This window comes from Xiphophorus hellerii, chromosome 4 (genome assembly GCF_003331165.1).
Source record: "Xiphophorus hellerii strain 12219 chromosome 4, Xiphophorus_hellerii-4.1, whole genome shotgun sequence".
Classification (NCBI taxonomy): Eukaryota; Metazoa; Chordata; class Actinopteri; order Cyprinodontiformes; family Poeciliidae; genus Xiphophorus; species Xiphophorus hellerii.
Genome location: NC_045675.1, coordinates 428,988 through 450,038, shown reverse-complemented (window position 1 = coordinate 450,038; position 21,051 = coordinate 428,988). Strand labels below are relative to the sequence as shown.

At 48.6% G+C, this 21,051-nt stretch overlaps 1 protein-coding gene across 8 annotated transcripts in view; it reads right to left on the bottom strand.

Moving 5' to 3' along the window:
- LOC116718129 (FH1/FH2 domain-containing protein 1-like) overlaps positions 1–21,051 on the bottom strand; it is a 32,032-nt gene that overhangs the window by 6,230 nt on the left and 4,751 nt on the right. For 2 of the 8 annotated variants that reach the window (XM_032559811.1, XM_032559817.1), the window contains exons 4-18: positions 14,511–14,578; positions 14,067–14,172; positions 13,068–13,162; positions 12,860–12,971; positions 12,272–12,366; positions 11,942–12,085; positions 11,510–11,853; positions 10,441–10,548; positions 9,953–10,024; positions 8,123–8,152; positions 7,735–7,785; positions 4,923–5,062; positions 4,541–4,597; positions 3,621–3,773; positions 3,307–3,464 (exon numbers count right to left, since the gene is read on the bottom strand). In XM_032559811.1, the coding sequence (XP_032415702.1) occupies positions 3,307–3,464; positions 3,621–3,773; positions 4,541–4,597; positions 4,923–5,062; positions 7,735–7,785; positions 8,123–8,152; positions 9,953–10,024; positions 10,441–10,548; positions 11,510–11,853; positions 11,942–12,085; positions 12,272–12,366; positions 12,860–12,971; positions 13,068–13,162; positions 14,067–14,172; positions 14,511–14,578 (1,733 nt within the window). The remainder of the gene's footprint in view (positions 1–3,306; positions 3,465–3,620; positions 3,774–4,540; positions 4,598–4,922; positions 5,063–7,734; positions 7,786–8,122; positions 8,153–9,952; positions 10,025–10,440; positions 10,549–11,509; positions 11,854–11,941; positions 12,086–12,271; positions 12,367–12,859; positions 12,972–13,067; positions 13,163–14,066; positions 14,173–14,510; positions 14,579–21,051) is intronic. The other 6 variants (XM_032559814.1, XM_032559812.1, XM_032559815.1 and 3 more) reach the window with 6 other exon arrangements.

Genomic DNA, 21,051 nt, shown 5'->3' with positions numbered 1-21,051 from the left:
AGCTTTCGTCAACAACTCAGAGGAGGAAGTCAGAGCTCCGCGCCACGCAAATAATGTCCCGGCCGGAAGACGGTGCGCTAAATTATAAAACATAAATTAAAGAAGCTTCGAGGCAGATAAATTTTCCTTGAGGAATTTTAATAATCGAGGAACTGGAATCATTCGAGGAATCGTTTCAGCTCTATTTTGAATGTGAAGCTGCTCATCTGGAAATAAGCAGAGGCACAATAAACTCCAGATGTTGACCCACATCCAGATAGTTTCAGTCGGACTCTCCCTGTCCATCATTTCCCAGGTGATCTGTCAAGAAAACTGGCATAAGGGTATGAGATCTTTCCAGGCACACGCAGAAAAAGATGCATAATGGCTTGGAAGAAATAAAGTAATCCTGTAGTTTGATTAAAAGTTAATTAAGTTGAATAAGTCTGAATAACATGAATATAAGTAATCACTCAATAACTTTCTGCAAAGAATCTCTGATTAATGATCTGTAATGATTTAAATATGTAATGATTATGTTAAAAATTAACAATATGGAAAAGATGTGATGTATTGTCAATGAATATGAAGTTATAATCATCTGAAATCAATTTAACAAGAGGTTGAATGTGTTTACTGAGTTTTAATAGATAAAGTGAGTTATAGAATATAGAGAAGACGAATGTGCAGTACAGCCCTGAAAACAGGAAATGTCGCAAGCAGTTCTGAACAGATGGCCAAGGAGCACAGGAAGAAAGGAGAAGGACGGGAAATTCCACTGTGGTCAGCAAGCGGGTTGAGAAATGGGGGGAACTTTTTCATGAGACGCAGCGGCCGTGAAGGAAGTCACGTAGGCCAAACCTTCCCATACACACACATGGTGAGGAGAGGCATAAAAAGGGGCTGAAAAGAGGAACCAACCGTTCCCAGTCCGGCGGCGCAGAAGGAGAAACAACTTGCAGAAGCAGACTCATCTACGGACCGCACTTCAGAACCACGGGGAAGCTCGAACTTCACACCGCTAAGGAAGGACTGGGTCCCATCGCCCCTCCTCTGGTTCTTTATTCGACCGTTGGTCTCGTCTCAACCCAGCAACTTCAAACTCAGCAACAAGACTTGGAGGAAGGACAAAGGTCCCTCAGGGATGAGGAACTGGGTTTTGCAAAGGATTCAGACCCGTTCTACTTTGTTTCTTTTCTAAGGAAGGTTTTCCACACAAGGCAAAGACCTCAACCAAGGATGCAAGAAATTCCTGTTGCCAAAAGATCCACCATCGTCTGGGTATGAGTAGAATCTGCTCATTGAAAATTCCATCTCAGAACTTGCGACTTAACTCTTAGGGAAAAGAGACAGGGTGGTATGATTGTACATGTAAATTTTATTACACTGTTTTTGATCCATATACGATTGATTATTGATTTGTATGTCGCATATCCCTGCTTAAGCTTGCTTAATAAATTTATACTATAAAATTCTAATGAGGTTGGTGGACATTGGAATTAATAGAGTCATTTAATCTTTGTCCAGTTCTTCTTAAATAAGGTAAAACTAATGTACATGATTCCAGTGAATAGGAGGCTTCATAATTTCCTTTGGTGAGAGTAAATAATGACCCTGGGACTTACCTCTAAGTCACTAAACATAATCTAGCCGGTTCCAAGTGCAAGTTATGATTTAGAAAGTGGGCTACCGTTAACAGAAGTGGTTATTGGAATTATGCAGCTGCGAGGGCTACTCAGCTGATTGTTTCTTAACTGTAAAGGGTCATAACTTCTGGATTGGAGGTAGTTAGAGCTAGACGAATCACTTTCGCCACCAGTTTAAATAGATTATCTCTTATAGAGTACTTTTAGGGTAATACCCAGGTCTCAGAGATTTTCCGGACCTGTTAGACGGAGAACTGGTCAGTAGGCAGCCCTGGGGAGTAGTGAGGAGTGGGCGGGGCTGACTATTGCAGGATAACCTTCAGTGTCTTTGTTCATGTTTAAAATCTTATTTAGAGGTTTCTAGAGAATAATGGCCCATAGTTTGCTAACTGTTTTAGCACTAGCTAATGGTGTTTACTGTAGCTAATTATGCTAGTTCTTGCTAATGGTGTTCTTGCTCCTTAAAGTGTTTGAGGTTTTTTTTGCATCACAGAAACAACTTTTATGTCAACAGGAATATTGAGGCAGATTTAGGCCGCCATGTTGAGCCAGTCATGGATCCATTTAGCAGTGACGTGCGGTCAGGTGAGGCAGAGCCTCACCTGTAATCATGGAAAAATAATAATGATAAAATCATTTATATTGCTATTTTCACCCTGTGGTTTGTACTATACCTATTTTTCATTTAATTTAAAAAAAGTTCAGATTATTTTTTTTTCAAAATCGCTGAATTTCTGCATTTTCCCATTCAAATGCTCGGAAGCGAAGCAGCGAGCTGAGCCTCACCTGGGATTGCGCAACTTCTCGCTAACTGCACTGGCTGCCATTCTGAGAGCGTGTTCCTCCTGTCTGTACGTCGCCAATAAAATGGCTAAAAAACATTTAATGTATGAGCTGATTTTCCACAATTTAGCTTTTGTATATAATGTACAGTGTGTTTTTTTTTGTCACCAATTGTGTGCGTAACGTGTTTCATGTGCTGAAGAGCGATCAGAAACGAGGTGAGGCAGGCAGTTCTCTTGCCTCATGGCAGGGGGCGCTCATGATCCCAGACATTGTGACTCCACAACTGCAGAGTAAGATACTGTAAGCGAGCTAGCCATGGAGCTAGCCATACAACAACGTCAAGTGCAGCGATATATTTATAGTTTTCTCCTCTTACCACAGCAATTAATTAATAATCGCAAAATAATACTAAAACAATACTACTGCAACAGACTGAATGTTCTGCTTTTTGCTTGGGAAATATTTGAGTGTTTTTTATTGTGGCGTTGTTGTCAGTTGCTATGGCAACGAGTCTGCGCGTAGCTGCGCTGATACCGAGAGCGACAAAAGACGTGGTTTTGAGTTGTACTTTAACGGGTTTCCCCTTCGCTGTGGAGCACAGCACGAAATGAATAATATCTACATGTCCAAGTTTGATTGAGTGAACGGAAATAGTCTTTTTGCCCTCCAGCGTTGTCCACATGCGCGTAATTTCCTTACATAAACAATAACATGCAGGGGGTCTATATTTGTAAATCTGAAGATGATTAAGTCAGTGCCTCACCAGCTATGAACCTCACCGCACGTCACTGCCGTTTAGAGAACTGATTAGCAGCTAAACTGACCCAGACTGGCTGGTTGGTTCTGACCCAACCCGCTTGCTGTCGGTACCTTCTATCTGACCCAGTACCGGTACCTTCTGCTCCTCGGCCAGCCGGGCCCTGGCCGTCTGCGCCGAGCCCTTCAGGCATTCCAACTCCGCCCTCTGGGGGGCGCTGCTCTCTGCGCCGGACTCCACCGACTGTGAGCTGAAGTTGGACAGTCGCTCCGAAACACGGCCACAAAGATCTTGACCTGGAGGAGAGCAAACAGAGGCGTCACTTTGCTGCAGATTTCTGAACCTCGGCTGCTGGAAAGAGAAGATGGTCGATGAAAACTTGATTTCACTCAGGCTCTCTTTACCGACTAAAACCTGGATCTGCTGCAGCCCGGAAACCTGCGCATGCTCACCAGGCGCGAAGCTGCCTTCTTCTTCCTTAACGGAGCCAGACGCAGCATCAGTCGGGCTCGAGGGCACTGCGGCAGAGGAGTTGGAATACATCATGTCCAGAACCAACATGGTGACATCAGACAGGGTGCTGCACTGCCGCTGCACAGGAACCGCTGCAAACATGATGAGTAGCACCAACATCCATCAGCTGGTCTCCATGACCCAGAGAGCTTCCCCCCCACACACACACACCGGTGTGTCCACTTGAAGGGACAGTACCGACCGTCTGAAGCCGAGTTCTGGTCAGAATCAGAACCGTTTATTAGCTTCTTCCCCACATTTCAAAAGGTTCTGACCAGCAATGGGCACCGCTAACTAACATGCTAGCTGCGCTAACAATAACGTGCTGATCATAAACATTAGTTTACCAACATCAACAGCAGAAGCTAATGCTAAAGTGCTAACTTTAACCATGTTGCTACCCACCATAAGTCAATGTGTTATATCGCCCTCCAAAGGCTAAACCTGACATTACACTCCTTCCTGTGCCGCCACGCTTCAGGAAAGGATTCTTTGTGATGGACGTTTGTGGTTTCAGTTCAACGGTTGTTGAGTTTTGCTAACTCTGTAGATGATTAGCGTAGTTGACCACGGTAAAGTCAGAAAGCTCACATGACATATTTAGGTTTTATGCTGTTTCTTAACAATCGAGAACCAAAACTTTGAAACAAACATCAAACTTTATTCAACTGAAGTTTACAAAACAGCCAGCTAGATTAGCCTTTCAGAATTCATCTGGAAAAACTCATTTCGCAGAAGCTAAGTTAGCTAAAGGTTCTCAATGTGACAAAGCATCACGTCATCAGCATAGAAATGATGAGGATTCTAGATGTGGGTCTGCGGCAGGCTGCAGGGCATTGTGGGTACTGTAGTTTCTCACCTGGATCATTCTGCGAGTCTGAGGGTCCGTTTGTCTCCAAGCTGCTGGATGTCGAGGCTGAAGAAACAGAATTAATCTAGATTACTTCCAACATTCAGACACATCCGTCTGCAGGTCAGGAGCTGAACACGGCAGCTTCAGAACCGGGTCAGACTTTTTTTTTTTTTTTACCCCTCCAGGGGGTCTTTTGTGGCTCTAGTGTCCCTTATATGACAGTAGGCTGACAGGAAACGGGGAGGGAGAGGGGGGAAGACATGCGGCAAATATCGTCGGGTCCGGGAGTCGAACCCGCGACGGCCGCGTCGAGGACTCAAGGCCTCCAAATATGGGTCGCGCTAACCACTACGCCACCACGGCACGCCCAGAACCGGGTCAGACTTACCGGGTCGCTCAGGCGCCACGCCGGCGCTGGGCTCAGGGCATGGACTTATGACATCATCACACAGCTGGGGAATGCTCAGGAGTTTACTTCTCCTCTTCTTGTCCCAGTTAGTGGCTGCCAGGCTGCGCAGGAAGGTACCTCTGTGAGAGAAGGAGACCAGGTGAGACCAGGTGGGACTAGGTGAGACCAGGTGGGACCAGGTGATACCAGGTGGGACCATGTGAGACCAGGTGAGTCTAGGTGAGACCAGGTGAGACCAGGTGGGACCAGGTGAGACCAGGTGAGACCAGGTGACACCGGGTGGGACTAGGTGAGACCAGGTGGGACTAGGTGAGACCAGGTGGGACTAGGTGGGACCAGGTGGGACCATGTGAGACCAGGTGAGTCTAGGTGAGACCAGGTGAGACCAGGTGACACCGGGTGACACCGGGTGGGACCAGGTGAGACCAGGTGGGACTAGGTGAGACCAGGTGGGACTAGGTGAGACCAGGTGGGACTAGGTGAGACCAGGTGAGACCAGGTGAGACCAGGTGACACCGGGTGGGACCAGGTGAGACCAGGTGGGACTAGGTGAGACCAGGTGGGACTAGGTGAGACCAGGTGGGACCAGGTGAGACCAGGTGGGACTCAAACCAACAGTCTGGATCTAATCAGATTTTTTATGTTTTGATCGGTTTTCTGAACTGAACTGAAGGATCTGTGATTCTCCAGTTTCAGATCTCCGGAACCAACACCGGTCCAGTCAATCCAGAACTCCTCTCAGCTGATCAGGATTCACCTGGTCGGCTAACGGAGGAGCTGCTAGTGAGTTTCAGCCAGGTGGATGAGGGCCTTCGTCAGAGTCATCCTCCAGAACCATCTGGACAAACATCAGAAACAGGAAGGAAGCAACCCTTATGATGGTTGCTATGGCGATAACCTCTGAGGCTGTGGCGGCCCGCAGCATCACTTATCCCAATCAAACCCAGCCTCCAGCGAACGGCTGCAGGGTGGAAACAGAACCGTCAGGTCCAGTTCCTTCAGAACCGAGCCTACTCTGCTCTCTGATCGGCTGATCTGCTGGGCCGGATCACATGACCTCATGAAGGCCCTCGGATCAAACGCCTTGAGCTGCTGGAGGTCAAAGGTCACGCTGTTGGTTTGAGTCAAGAACATGACAGCAAATCAGATTGGACCTTCACTACAGAACCAGAATCAACCAGAATCAACCCGACACTGACTCCAGAACCAACCCACCACCACCATCACTCTGATTGGCACAGTCAGGCTGGACCCAGACGTTCCTGACCCGGTTCTGTTAGTCAGCCTGACCGTCAAACCCGTCAGCATCTCATTATATGCGATGAGGTTCTGTTGGATCCAGCTGATCCGATTGGGCAGCTGAACAGAACCCAGAACCTTTCCTCCAGCTGAACGTTTGGACCGGGCCAGCACTCTGCAGCGGCGGTTCTGAATGTGGCTCCAGTCCGGTTCTGATCCAGTTTAGGAGTTTCTATGGTTCTGATTGGAACCACAGAGACAGCAGAGCTGGACCAGAACCAGACCAGAACCAGAACAGGAGAGGAGGGCAACTTTTACACTGATCACACACACACCCTCACACTCACACCCTCACACTCACACACACCCCCTCACACTCACACACACCCCCTCACACACACACCCTCACACTCACACACACACACCCTCACACACACACACACCCTCACACACACACCCTCACACTCACACACACCCCCTCACACTCACACACACACACCCTCACACTCACACACACCCCCTCACACACACACCCTCACACACACACACACACACCCTCACACACACACCCTCACACACACACACACACACCCTCACACACACACACACACCCCCTCACACACACACCCTCACGCACACACACACACACCCTCACACACACACACCCTCACACACACACCCTCACACTCACACACACCCCCTCACACTCACACACACACACCCTCACACTCACACCCTCACACTCACACACACACCCCCCTCACACTCACCCCCTCACACTCACACTCACACCCTCACACTCACACACACCCCCTCACACTCACCCCCTCACACTCACACACACACCCTCACACTCACACACACACCCCTCACACTCACACACACACCCCCTCACACTCACACACACACCCCCTCACACTCACACACACACACCCTCACACTCACACCCTCACACTCACACACACACCCCCTCACACTCACCCCCTCACACTCACACTCACCCCCTCACACTCACACTCACACCCTCACACTCACACACACCCCCTCACACTCACCCCCTCACACTCACACACACACCCTCACACTCACACACACACCCCCTCACACTCACACACACACCCTCACACACACACACACACACCCTCACACTCACACACACACACACGGCCGAATGCTTTGGTCAGATTTCTAGCTCACCAGAAACGAGATAAACTAACTGATAACTAATCATATATCAGAGATTAAATCAATAATCAATAAAAAGTTCCAGATCATTCACTCATAGTGAAACGTTTTTCTGATGGCAGAGGAGCCACAACTTTTTATCAATATTAATTATTGATTTAATCTCCTAAATCTGATTATTAGTTTTTATTTCATTTCTGTAGAAACTAAACCAAACAGACTTTGTGTTTTTACAGTGTCAGAGAAAGTGATCCGCTTCCTGTGAACCCAAATGTCACCAGAACCAGAACCACACCGTGCAAGGCCCAACAGAACCGCAGGCCTCCCTGCAGCTCCCAGCATGCAGTGGGGCTGCGGCGGTACTTACTGGAACTTCTTCAGAACTGGCTTGTTCAGATTCACATCAAAGTCCTCTGGGCTGCAGAGACACGACACACACACGTCACACAGCCGGACCCGACCCAACAGAACCGGCTCAGCTGCATGACAAACTCCTCACAGACCCACAGAACCCAGACAAGAGAAACTGGACCTGGAGGTTCTGCCCCCACTGGATCAGAACTCAATCACAGAAAAAACAAAGATGGAGGAAGAACAGGATGAGACAGAACCGCAGGGTGGATTAGTCGGGTCCAAAAGGTTCGAAACGTTTCTGACTCCAGAGTTAATGTGGAAACACCTGAACTGGACCTGAAACCGGCGGGTCTATGCAGCTGAGCGCCACGAGGAAGAGGAGGAGGATGAAGAATACTCACCAGAAGACTTCCTGCTCAGCCTCCAGCGAGCTGGAGGAACGAGGGAGCGGACACACAGAACAGAGGAGAGGAAGAGGAGAAAGAGGAGGAGAAACCATTAAAACACTGACAGAGAGAGAGAGGGGCGAGAGACGCTGCTGCAGGAAGCCCTGTGATTGGCTGAACTGATGCTGGGGGCGGAGCCAAGTTCCTGTCAAACGTTTAATCCATCTAAAAAACTGAAACTATTTTATACCAAGACATTATAATAATCTACAATAATAATGTAAAAAACTAAATTCATTCAGTTTTACGGAGGACGATTAGTGCCAGAACTCTGATCACAAAAATGAAAAAAATCACTTAAATCTGATACGTTCCTCCTGAAAGATGGCTCTACGTCTTTGCAACTCGAATCATCGCTGAAGCTGTTTGCTCCCAAATGTCTCTGATCAGAGAAAAAACTGTTTAAATTCAAAGAAAAAGTCAGAATTATTATTGTTATTATTGGTGATTGGCCCCATTTACAGAAATACTTAAAAAGATCGAAAACAATTAAAGAACAATATTTAACTTGAAATACCCAACAATTGTAATCTAAAAATAATAAGGAAATTATTCATCAACATTTTATTAAGTTGAGAAAACCTCAACATTTCTCAACATCTTGAAAATATCTAGAAAAAATACAAAAAGAACCAAAAAAAATGAGAACATTCTCCAGAAAACAACCTGAAGCGTTACAACAAAACAAACTGCAACACAAAGGAGCCAATGAGAAGAAAGGAGGGAAAATATCCTCCAGGCATTGGTGGACACCGCTAGCTACGCAGCTAGCTACGCTAATGCTGAATAACTAACCTGAAACATCAGCTTCGCTAATGCTAAAGCGCTACACCAGCAATGTATTTAGTAGAAGCTAATGCTAAAGCGCTAACTTCATCCATGTCGATACGTACCATGTGGACATGAGGATCGCTCAAAACACTAGCATGATCAAAGCCTGACAGTTTGTTCATGCTAGTGTTTTATTTATTTAGCGTTTGTTTCAACTTCAAAACATTTTATTCTACCAAACATTTACAAAACACGCATCAAATTAGCGCTCTAGGATTTTTCTGAAAAAATTCATTTAGGTGAAGCTGAGTGTGCTAAATGTTTTCAGTTATCAAAATGCTAAAGCGCTAAGCTAATTAGCTCAGATATCAGCAGAACAGAATGCCCACCACTGCCTATAGAAAAAAAAATTATTTGATGATAAAAATGTAAAAATAAGATAAACAAATAGTTCCAGAAAATAAATAATCTAGAATCAAGAAATCCAGATAAACAGTGAGCATGAAGTCAATTTTAAGTTTACAGAGGATCCCAGAAAATCTTTAAGAAATTAACCAGACATGCAATTTGTCAAATGTTGTCCTGAAACATTCCAAAAATATTTTCCTAGAATTAAAAACTTCCCAGAAAACTTCAGAACAAAATCTAAAACCAAAGATTTAGAGAAAGAGGAGGACAGTTTCAGACGCTCTCTGGGAAAAAAAGCTGAAAATAGGCGAGAACAAGAGCCGTCAACAGAACCAATACAGAACCGAACAACAGAAAAATCCGGATCAACAGAACCGATCCAAAGAAAAATCCAAGAATCAAAAACTCCCAAATTTATCCAGGATTATTCCAGAGAGGACAAAGAGCTGGTCTAAAAGAGGATTTCTCTAAATAATTTCAGACAGAGAAACTCCCTGATGTCAGGCAGAACGTCTCCAGTCTGGTTGAACTGGGAGGACTCCAGTCCCACCAGTTCCAGAAACCAGTCAGGACTTAAATATGATGGAAAAACGTCGGTTTACTCACTTTTGACGAGGTTTGGACTCTGGTCTGACCAGCTGATCTGAGTTCTGCTGGGACGGATCCGATGGAGATGAGCTGTAGGACAAACACACACCCATATACACACACACACCCACACACACACACACACACACACAGAGAGAGAGACTGAGCCAAGCACATGAAGAGATGATGAAGAGTTTGCATTCTAGACTTGGTTACTGCCAGATCTGCTGCAGCTGTCTGGTTCTGTTTTTCTGCTGTTTCCAACCTGATTTTAACTAAATAAAACCTGAACAGAACCTCTCAGGACCCGACCCAGTCCAGATAAAACGCTCTAAACCTCGTCTGATCCCAGAAGTTAAAGCCCTGTGTGTTATTCTCCCTCCAGCGCCCCCTGCAGGGCCAACTTCTCGGTTTTTACTGAGCTGCAATGTCCTGATCAGCTTGCAGGGGTCGCTGCAGGTCCTGCTGACAGGAGGCAGGTCAAAGGTCAGTCAGGAGGTACAGACCTGCAGCCGGGCGGAGGCTCCTCAGAGATGGAGCTGGTTTTGGAGAAGAGGCGGGACTTCCTGCCCAGACCCAGAGCTGACATGTGGTGGCTGAGAAAAGAGCGACTCCTGGTGGCCGATGGGCGCAACCGCAGCGAGACAGAGGAGAGGAAGGGAAAGATGGCGGATTAGAGGAGACAGAGGACAGAGACCAACAGGAGGACACCCAGAGGACAGAGACAGAGGACAGGTCTGCAGGCGAGACATCTGGTAACTTCCTGTCCACCTATCAGGAACATGATGATGGACCGGGCCGAGAGGAACCAGAACTATAGTAACTATAGCTATTATATTTTACTAAAACTAACAAAATAAAAACTGAAATTGAAAAAGCAATTTCATCAATTGAAATAACATCAGTAATTATTGGGGAAAAACTAACTAACTGGAACTGCAGCATGCGTTTCTAAAACAAACTAAAGCGTGCTCTAGATGCAGCATCCGTCATTTTAGTGTTTATGAATCTTTTTTTAGCCTTTCGATGAGCCGTGGAACCGACTTCTTCCCACACAAGCAGTTTACGTCAGCTGTCGGCCAATTACGGCGCTGCGTTACGGCTTCGCCGGTCCGCCGAGCGGCGACAGAGAAAACGCAGAACAAACTTTTAGAAAATGATTTCTGTAGATTCGTTACATAATCTATGTAAACATAATCACAACACAATATTTGACCTTTTTAAATCCTGTAAAGTATAAAAAAATCAAAACTACAACTAAAACTAGCAACTCCAGCATGTCCAGCATGAGGACGGACCGGTTCCTGCTCAGAACCTGAGGACCCGGTGCTGGACCCAGAGACAGGCTGAGGACAGAAGGTTCTGAAGGCTTAGACTCGGACCCGAGTGCGACCCAGTAGTGAGTTGCCGTGGCAACGGTGCAGATCTGAACTGGTGTCTGCTACCAAACATGGAGGACAAACCTTTCTGCTTGCTGGAGTCACCCGTCTCCAAACTGGGACAGAACCAGAACATGGTCCAAAACAGCTGGACAGAGACAACCCAACAGCACCAGCTGCCGGTCTGTGGACTTACGGGCTGGACGGCGTCATGGTCCCCAGCTCGGTGGACCCATCGCCGCCGGGTCCAGCGGGGGGGGGCAGCGGCGAGCCCCGAGGGGACCCGGAGGGGCTGGAGGCGGAGCTTCCGGGTTCAGAGGACAGCGGCGACGAAGTGGTGCTGTCCAGCGTGGGCGAGGATATGGTGGAGGACGGGGAGAGGACAGGCGTGGACGGGTTGGGGGACAGCAGGTCCGGCAGGTTCTGACTGGAGCGCCGGCTCCTCCTGCCCTCCTGGTCGCCGACGGCCATCTTTCTCCTCTCCTTTCGGAGGAGGGGTGCGGAGTCATCCACGTCTCCGTCCTCGTGCCGCAGAGCCGCCTGGAGGACAGGAGACACATGAGGACAGCAGGCGGCGCTGAGTCGGCGGACAGGAAGCGGAGCGGGAACGTGACCTCGGCGACGGTACCTCATAGGTGGAGAACTGGGCCTTGAGGTCCGGCTCCGCCCGCTTGCTGCTCAGGTGTTTCCGGACCACGGCCTCCATGCCCAGACGCTCCAGGCAGTCCGTCACGTCATAGAACGAGTCCTGGTCCGGCAGCGCTGCCAGAATCTGGACCGGAACCACAAAGGGAATGAGCCGACGGAGGATGGTTCTGGTTCTGCTCTCTGACAGTTCTGGTTCTGGTTTCTGACAGGTCTGGTACTGGTTCTGGTTCTGGTCTCTCACAGGTCTGGTCCAGGTCTGGTCGGTTCTGGTTCTGGTCTCTGTCAGGTCTGGTCCTGGTCAGGTCGGTACCTTGTTGATGAGCGTCATGGTGAAGACCAGCAGCTCTGTGTCGGCGCCGTTCTTCTCCTCCAGAACGTCCATGAGGTTCGTCCAAGGCTTCACACCTAAAGCACACACAGTGGTAACCATAGCAACAGCCCCCATCAGCACACCTGGGAGGGAGTCTGGGCCTCATCCACCTATTAGGTTGGAGCCCTGTGTGTGTGTGTGTGTGTGTGTGTACTTGTATTTGCTGTTATAGGGGACACCTTTCTCCAGTTTCACCCACAAATTCAGGTCCTTGTAGAAAGTGAGGACACACTTTGTTGCAACTAGTACTGCACTGTACTAGTTTGAATTATAGATAAGATGTGAATTAAGTGCTAGTTAATTAAGTTAAAAATAAATAAGAATAAAGTTAGAAATAAACTAGTACTGGTTAGGGGAAACCTCTGAGTTACACATGGATGCAGATAACAAAGTTAATGTAAGTCAAAACAAAGTCCCAAATTTGCACAGAAGTACAACAATGTATAAGTGTCTCTTCTTATGTCTCTATGTGTCTCTCTTGTTTCTCTGTGTGTGTGTGTGTGTGTGTGTGTGTGTGTGTGTGTGTACCTCTCTTTGAGTCCACCGTTGTCACGGCGCCGATCAGCAGAGGACTGTTGGACTCGGCGTACTCCACAAACACGATGAGGAGCTTCAGAGCCGTTTTCACCAGCAGGTGAGACTGGAGACAGAAGGAGCAGAGTCACTGTCTGACCAGCAGGGGGCGCCACCACTCTTTTGATCAGGCGTCTCAGGTTGATTTTGGGTTCTGACTCACCACACTTCCTGTCAGCGTGTAGAGCCACTGCAGCGTCTCTGGGTGGTGGATCACGCCGTTCATCCCGTCCACAAACAGCATGATCTGGCTGAGAGCTGGATGGCGGGGGGGACGGAGGGACAGACAGGAAGACAGATGAGTCTCCACAGTCCCAGCCTCTAGGCTATAATCTGAGGCTGCGCTCTGCGGCTTTTCTGGACGTGTGAAGAGCAAAGTTTCCGTCCTGTGGGACGAGGACGCCTGTCTGACTGAGACTAAAACAGCGATCCGTTTGGATCAGCACCAAACACAACAGCAGAGACGTATGGAAGAGCTTCCATCTTTGAAACACGCCTGGGAGACACATTGATAAATTAATGAACTAATTAATCTGCTTTTTCCCACCAATGTGCTTCTTTGGTTTCTGTAGTTCAGAGTGATGTCATCACGCCCAGGGCTGCCATCTTGTTTAACAAGCGTGTTTTACAGCTTCTGGTTATTTGGACATTGATTTATTTATTCTTTAAATCACAAGAGTAAAGTTGAAATGTAAGGAAAATTAATTAGTGATTGAATGAGTTTTAATGAGAACATAAAAAAGTTACATTAAAATGAGGAATGCTGAGCATCTTGTGGAGTTACTTTTGTCTCAGTTTTACAGATAAGAACATTCTTAATCTTTTGACTCATCAGGTTATCAGCAGCAGCAACGTTGAAACAAAAGCATCTGTTATGAAGAAAGAATCATACTGAGCTTCTCGCTACTCTACAAGTTTTTTATTGTAATTTTCAAGTGTTTTTCTTGTAATTAAAGAAAACTTCTCATAGTCTGGATGTAATTCTTCATCAGACAACTCACAGGATGGGCTTTTTAGAAAGTATTTTTTAGAAGAGAAAACAAGAATTAAAATCAATTAAACCTGTAAATCGGATTTGGTATGAAAAAAGTTTGTATTTTTAGCCAGGAGTCGGAGCCACGTCTCAGGGGGCGGGGCCACGTCTCAGGGGGCGGGGCCTTACCTCTCAGGATGTAGTTCTGGTAGTTGTGGTCGGCTTCAGCTCCAACCTTGATGAAACACGCCAAGCCTTCAGATGCTACAAACTCTGGGACCAGATCCTTATCGTCCTGGAGACACAGACCATCTTCTTCATCATCATCATCATCATCATGTCAAGAGGGTTTTCCCTGAGTTCATTCTGGAAGGCAGCAGTTCCAGGATGACCTCTGACCTCCACCAGACTAGCCATTGCACCGCTCTGCAGATCGTCTCCTGCAGCTGCTGAGCTCCTCGTCCAGCAGGTGGAGCTGTTCAGGTGGAGGAGCAGCAGAAGGAGAATGCTCCAAAATGTAGCACCAGCTGCAGGAGGAGCTGCAGCAGAGGACCAGCAGCGCTGCATGCTGGGAAATGCAGTATGGTCTGCAGGAAGTCGTGTCGTGGCTCAGGTGAGTCTGCAGGCGGTTACCTGGAAGAGCTGCTTGAGGGAGAACAGACAGCGCCTCAGCTCTGGGCCTTTGGAGTTGTACAACCTCTCTGGAAACCAAGAAGAGACAGGAAGTGATGTCACGGCCAGGTGGTCGATTCAGATCAAATTCAGTGACCGATATGGACCGCCCCAACTTCAGCAACCAATCAGGACGGAGGAGGAGCTATGAGCTCCGCCCACTGCTGCAAACAACCTGCAGAACTTCCTGTTTCAGTCCCGGTGTTCATGGCTACTATTTTGTCTTGTTTTAACCAAAAAACAATTTTTCAGATTAACTATTTTGTAAATTTACAACATTACAAAAAAATAAAATGTTTTTTTTTTACAAACTAATAATTTACCAAAAAGGAATGGGCTGAAGCCAAGGCTTATGTGTGAAAGTATGTTTATGTGCATTTTATTTTAGTTGTATTTATTTACAACACAGGCCCAAACGTGTTGTGAGGGTCTGCTGGGAACGTCTGGCGGAATCCCCTGTGAGACGGAGCTTTAACTCCCATCTCCGGCAAAACTTCGAACACGTCCCGGGGGAGGTGGGGGACATGGAGTCCGAGTGGACCGTGTTCCGTGCCTCCATTGTCGAGGCAGCCGATCGGAGCTGTGGCCGCAAGGTTGTTGGTGCCTGTCGCGGCGGCAACCCTCGAACCCGCTGGTGGACACCTTCGGTGAGGGATGCCGTCAGGCTGAAGAAGGAGTCCTATCGGGCCTTTTTGGCCTGTGGGACTCCGGAAGCAGCTGATGGGTACCGGCGGGCGAAGCGGCATGCGGCTCGGGCGGTTGCTGAGGCAAAAACCCGGGCGTGGGAGGAGTTTGGAGAGGCCATGGAGAAAGACTTCCGTACGGCTTCGAGGCGATTCTGGTCCACCATCCGGCGTCTCAGGGGGGGGAAGCGGTGCAGCACCAACACTGTTTATAGTGGGGATGGTGTGCTGCTGACCTCTACTCGGGACGTTGTGGGCCGGTGGGCAGAGTACTTCGAAGACCTCCTCAATCCCACCAACATGCCTTCCACTGAGGAAGCGGAGCCTGGGGACTCTGGGTTGGGCTCTCCAATCTCTGGGGACGAGGTCGCCGAGGTGGTTAAAAAGCTCCTCGGTGGCAAGGCCCCGGGGGTGGATGAGATCCGCCCGGAGTTCCTTAAGGCTCTGGATGTTGTAGGGTTGTGTTGGTTGACGCGACTCTGCAATGTCGCATGGACATCGGGGGCAGTTCCCCTGGATTGGCAGACTGGGGTGGTGGTCCCCCTGTTCAAAAAGGGGGACCGGAGGGTGTGCTCCAATTATAGAGGGGTCACACTCTTAAGCCTCCCTGGCAAGGTCTATTCAGGGGTCCTGGAGAGGAGGGTCCGTCGGATAGTTGAACCTCGGATTCAGGAAGAGCAGTGTGGTTTTCGTCCTGGTCGTGGAACGCTGGACCAGCTCTACACCCTCGGCAGGGTCCTGGAGGGTGCATGGGAGTTCGCCCAACCAGTCTACATGTGTTTTGTGGACTTGGAGAAGGCGTTCGACCGTGTCCCTCGGGGAGCCCTGTGGGGGGTTCTCCGGGAGTATGGGGTACCGGGCCCTTTGATACGGGCTGTCAGGTCCTTGTATGACCGGTGTCAGAGTCTGGTCCGCATTGCCGGCAGTAAGTCGGGCTCGTTCCCGGTGAGAGTTGGACTCCGCCAGGGCTGCCCTTTGTCACCGATTCTGTTCATCACTTTCATGGACAGAATTTCTAGGCGCAGCCAAGGTGTTGAGGGGATCCGATTTGGTGGCCTTAGGATCTCTTCTCTGCTTTTTGCAGATGATGTGGTCCTTTTGGCTTCATCAGATCGTGATCTGCAGCTCTCGCTGGAGCGGTTCGCAGCCGAGTGTGAAGCGGCTGGGATGGGGATCAGTGCCTCCAAATCCGAGGCCATGGTCTTGAGCCGGAAAAGGGTAGAGTGCCTTCTCCGGGTCAAGGGGGGTGTCCTGCCCCAAGTGGAGGAGTTTAAGTATCTCGGGATCTTGTTCACGAATGGGGGAAGAAGGGAGCGGGGGATCGACAGGCGGATTGGCGCAGCGTCTGCTGTCAAGCCGCGCTGTACCGGTCCGTCGTGGTGAAGAGAGAGCTGAGCCAAAAGCGAAGCTCTCGATTTACCGGTCGATCTACGTTCCCACCCTCATCTATGGTCATGAGCTTTGGGTCATGACCGAAAGAACGAGATCGCGGATACAAGCGGCCGAAATGGGTTTTCTCCGTAGGGTGGCTGGGCTCTCCCTTAGAGATAGGGTGAGAAGCTCAGTCATCCGGGAGGGACTCAGAGTAGAGCCGCTGCTCCTTCACATCGAGAGGAGCCAGTTGAGGCTCGGGCATCTGGTCAGGATGCCTCCTGGACGCCTCCCTGGTGAGGTGTTCCGGGCACGTCCCACCGGGAGGAGGCCCCGGGGAAGACCCAGGACACGCTGGAGGGACTATGTCTCTCGGCTGGCCTGGGAACGCCTCGGGATTCCCCCGGAGGAGCTGGAAGAAGTGGCCGGGGAGGGAAGTCTGGGCCTCCCTTCTGAAGCTGCTACCCCCGCGACCCGACCTCGGATAAGCGGAAGAAGATGGATGGATGGATTTATTTATTGATTTACTGCATGACTGTTTTGCTGCTGGATATGAAAGTTTCCCTCTTCAGGATCAATAAAGTATCTAAAATATGTAATTTGATATTTGAGGAGGACAAACAGCTGGCAGCTCCTTCAAACCATTTCAATTTATTTGGTTTTAATCTCAGAACGAGTCTATGAGTCGGTCTGGGTCAAACAGCTGCTGCAGACGCACAGGTCCGGTTTGATCCGGTCCGGTCCGTGTGCAGAACTAGCAGAGGTTCTGCTGCCGTCCCGGTTCGCCGGTTCTGGTTGTTGTGAAACAGAAGTTGGTTCCTGATAGCTGCGGAGCAGGAGTCAGCATGATGAAGACGAGGATGATGAAACTGCAGCAACAGGCGCCGACATGCAGAGAGGTTCTGATGAGAAGCCGAGTCCAAACGCTGCCGAGAAGCAGGAGGAGTTTCCCAGATTTATCGGATATTCTGCGTCTCTTTCTGGCTCTGAACCAGAGTCCGGATGAGTCTGGATCTGTTTGGGTCAGAACCAGCAAACTGGGCCATCAGCTTCCTTCATCTCTCTAAACAAAGACGCCGCTGGAACCAGAATGCAGCTCCACAATCGGGCCAGCAAACAACTCAACCTGACCCAGTTCAGCAAGAACCCCGACTAGAACCGAACAGAACCAACCAGAACAGATCAGAACTGAGCAGAGGAAACCGGGCCGGTTCTGGTTCTGCAGCTCTAACTGGTTTTTCTGCCTCATTCCTGAATCCTGCCGGGAACCAGGCGGTCGAGGCGGGTCGCACCCAGAACCGGTCCTGAACTGTGATCCGATCCAGACATAGCAGAACTCCAGCTGCTCATCCACAACCAAAAAAAGAACAAGCTGCAGTTTCCTTTCCTCCACTGACATCACTTCCTGCGTGCTGACATCACTTCCTGCGTGCCGACGGTGGCTCATGCTGACTGGCAGCTGTTTCCCACCATCAGCTGAGGAAGACGAGGATGATGAAGAGCAGCTGAGTGAAGGACTCTGAAGGTCAGAGGACCCGTCTGACCAGAACCAGAACCAGAACCACATTCGGCTGAATTCTCCACAAAAACATATTTCATGTTCAAACTGAGAACATGAAATATTGACTTTGTAATTTTTTTGTAATATTGCCTTATCTGGACCAGAACCGAGCCGAACAGAACCTCCGAACCTCTGCAGGTCCAGTGCTGCAGCATGCAGATATTCATCAGGATTATTATCTGCAGCTGGTCCGGATCCGACCTGCAGAACAGAACCTTCATCCTGATGAAGGTTCCTGTTTATCCTCAACAGGAAGTGAGGCTGATAAACCCACTGAGGCATTTCCTGTCTGAGTCGAGCAGCACGAATTCACCCGGAGGAACCGGGCCACAGCTGCTGGTTCTGGTACCGGAGTTCTGGCTGAGAGGGCCACCAGGGAAGAGGTGTTTAACATTTGACCCCTCTCTGGGAGTGAACCTGGTCCGAACTGAGCCAGAGTCTGGTTTCGTACAGACAGAACCGTCCTCCATGTCTCTCTGGTCGGAACGTTGATGTGGTCCAACAGAACCGACTCTGGTTCTGAATCCGTCTAGGCAGCAGAACTGGCTCCAGATGTTCTCTGCAGCTGGTTTCCAGTCGGAGCAGAGATCAGCGAGGCGATCCTCAAGGCGGTGTCCTCGGCCCACTGCCGTTCAGCTCCACGCTGCCCCTGGTGGAGACCATAAGGTGCTACATTTTAGCCATTAGGGCGGCGTCCCCTGGGCGTTGCCCCGTTGCTCCGCGCTGCATGTTTCACATGCCTCCCTGCTTCAGCAAACTGGTCTCCAGCTGACGGCCGATCAACCGATAATCAATCGTCTGGATCTCCGGCAGAAAAACGAGGAAAACAAGCCGAGCAGGAAGAGAAGCAGCGCGTCTGCGCTTTGTTTCAGGACGGATTCAGATGGATCGAGATCCAAAGTGTTGTTCTGGTCCGCCGCTCCATCCATACCAGAACAGAAACAGAATATCAATATTAGAGCTGGGAGTTTAGCTCAATTTATTAATTACATCAATCTTAATGTTTGTTTTTTTTTACAGAAATCCCAAACAGGAACCTTTGTATTCACTTGTTTCTGGAGCGCCCATAAATCTGACGCACAACATCCGCTGTCTGATGGAGCTCTGCACGTTTTCAGAGACCGGAAACCGGCCCGGATTCTGGACAGGATCTGGATTCAAGACTCATTCAGGACATGGTGTTGTCATGGTAACGCAAGGCTGTCGACTCATTGTTCTTGGGAACCCTCCTCTTCCTCAATACCAGCCTGACTCAGCGAGTCATCGACCAGATTCCACCACACACACGCCCACACACCCCGCCCCCACACGCACACACACCCTGCGCGCACACACACACACGCACACACACACACACACACACACCCACACACGCACACACACACACACAGACACGCACTGCAGCATATGAAGCAACACACTCTGGGCAAAGATCCAGGAGAAGAAAAGCTTCATCTGGTCCTTTCCAGTTACCTAAAACTGGATCCCGTTGTTCCCAGTGTTCCCAGTGTTCCCAGCAGCAGGAATAGAAATGAATTGAGACTCATTCTGGTCACGCTGATTGTCTCCACATGAATAAAAATCTATAATAATACATCTTTAGGCTTCTGAGGCAAAAACAAGATGAAATCAATATTTCTGACTCAATTATTGATTTATTTATTGATTTGTTTTTCAAATTTAGATTAAATCATGAACCGGAAAACATTTTTTATCCAGATAGTTTTCATTTCTAAGGAGTTTTACTCACATTTTACTTTCATTTTTATCTCAATCTTTTATCTGATTTTGGGTTGATTCAATTTTATCTCATTTATTTTCTGACTTTTTTAAATTCTGGTTTGTGCCAAGATTTTATTCTGATTCTATTTTGATTTTATTTAGATTTTTATGCTACGTGATTATTATACATTCAGATTTTATCTTGTTTAACATTTAATTTATTCTCATTTTATTTTGATTTTTCAGGCCAGAATTTCCTGATTCTTTTTAATCCTAATTTTAATCAGATGTTGAGGTTGAGAGGTCAGAGGTCAGAGGGGGAGCTAAACGTCTGACGCTACAGGCCCAGCTAGCATCTTAAAGGTCAGAGGTCAGCTGTTGTTTGTGTGTGGTTCTGGTTCTGTTGGGTCTAAGTAACGCTGTGGTTTCTGGAGTCGGCTCCTCAGCGAGTCGCCTGCAGGCTGGCAAGGCATGCTGGGAAAGCCCCGCCTCCAGCCGTGAAACTTTGCAAAACTTTGTCCCGACAGACTGAAGCTGCTGCAAACAAAGAGAACCCCTCCGGGCCCAGACGGGCAGCCGCCTGCAGAACCGGCCCGGCTGCAGCACCCCCAGTGTTTAGCTCCTCCCCCCGGATGTTTGACAAGTTCTAACAGGCCAGAACCAGAACTTTAACCGGGTCGAGCAAAAACACAACAACTGAGACAAAAACAGAGCAGAGAGGAAACCCGAGAGGAGAAAAACCACCAGAAACCAGGATGGTTCTGATCCAAACGGGTTCCGATCCAAACTGCTGGAGGAGACTGAAGCCACAAACAGGAAGAGAGCAGCAGCCTTCTGGGCTCAGATAAGGTCAGAAAATAACGGGCTAAAAATAAAAGCCTCGGTCTCCACGGAAACACACAGAAAACAAGCTGAGCAGAAACACACACAACCAGAACCAGAACCTCGACCCGGTTAGAAGAACCCGTCAGACTGAAGAACATTTAAATCTGATTGAAGATCAGAAGAGTCTCCTGAGGTTTTCTCTGCATCTGCTGCAGCGTTTTTATACGGCAGAGAAAAAATGGATCCGTTTCATCATGAAGGTTTAAATAATGAAACATTAAAATCACAAGCATTTGGTAGAAGCTGCAGATTGTAACTTCCATAAAAAACATGTCAGATA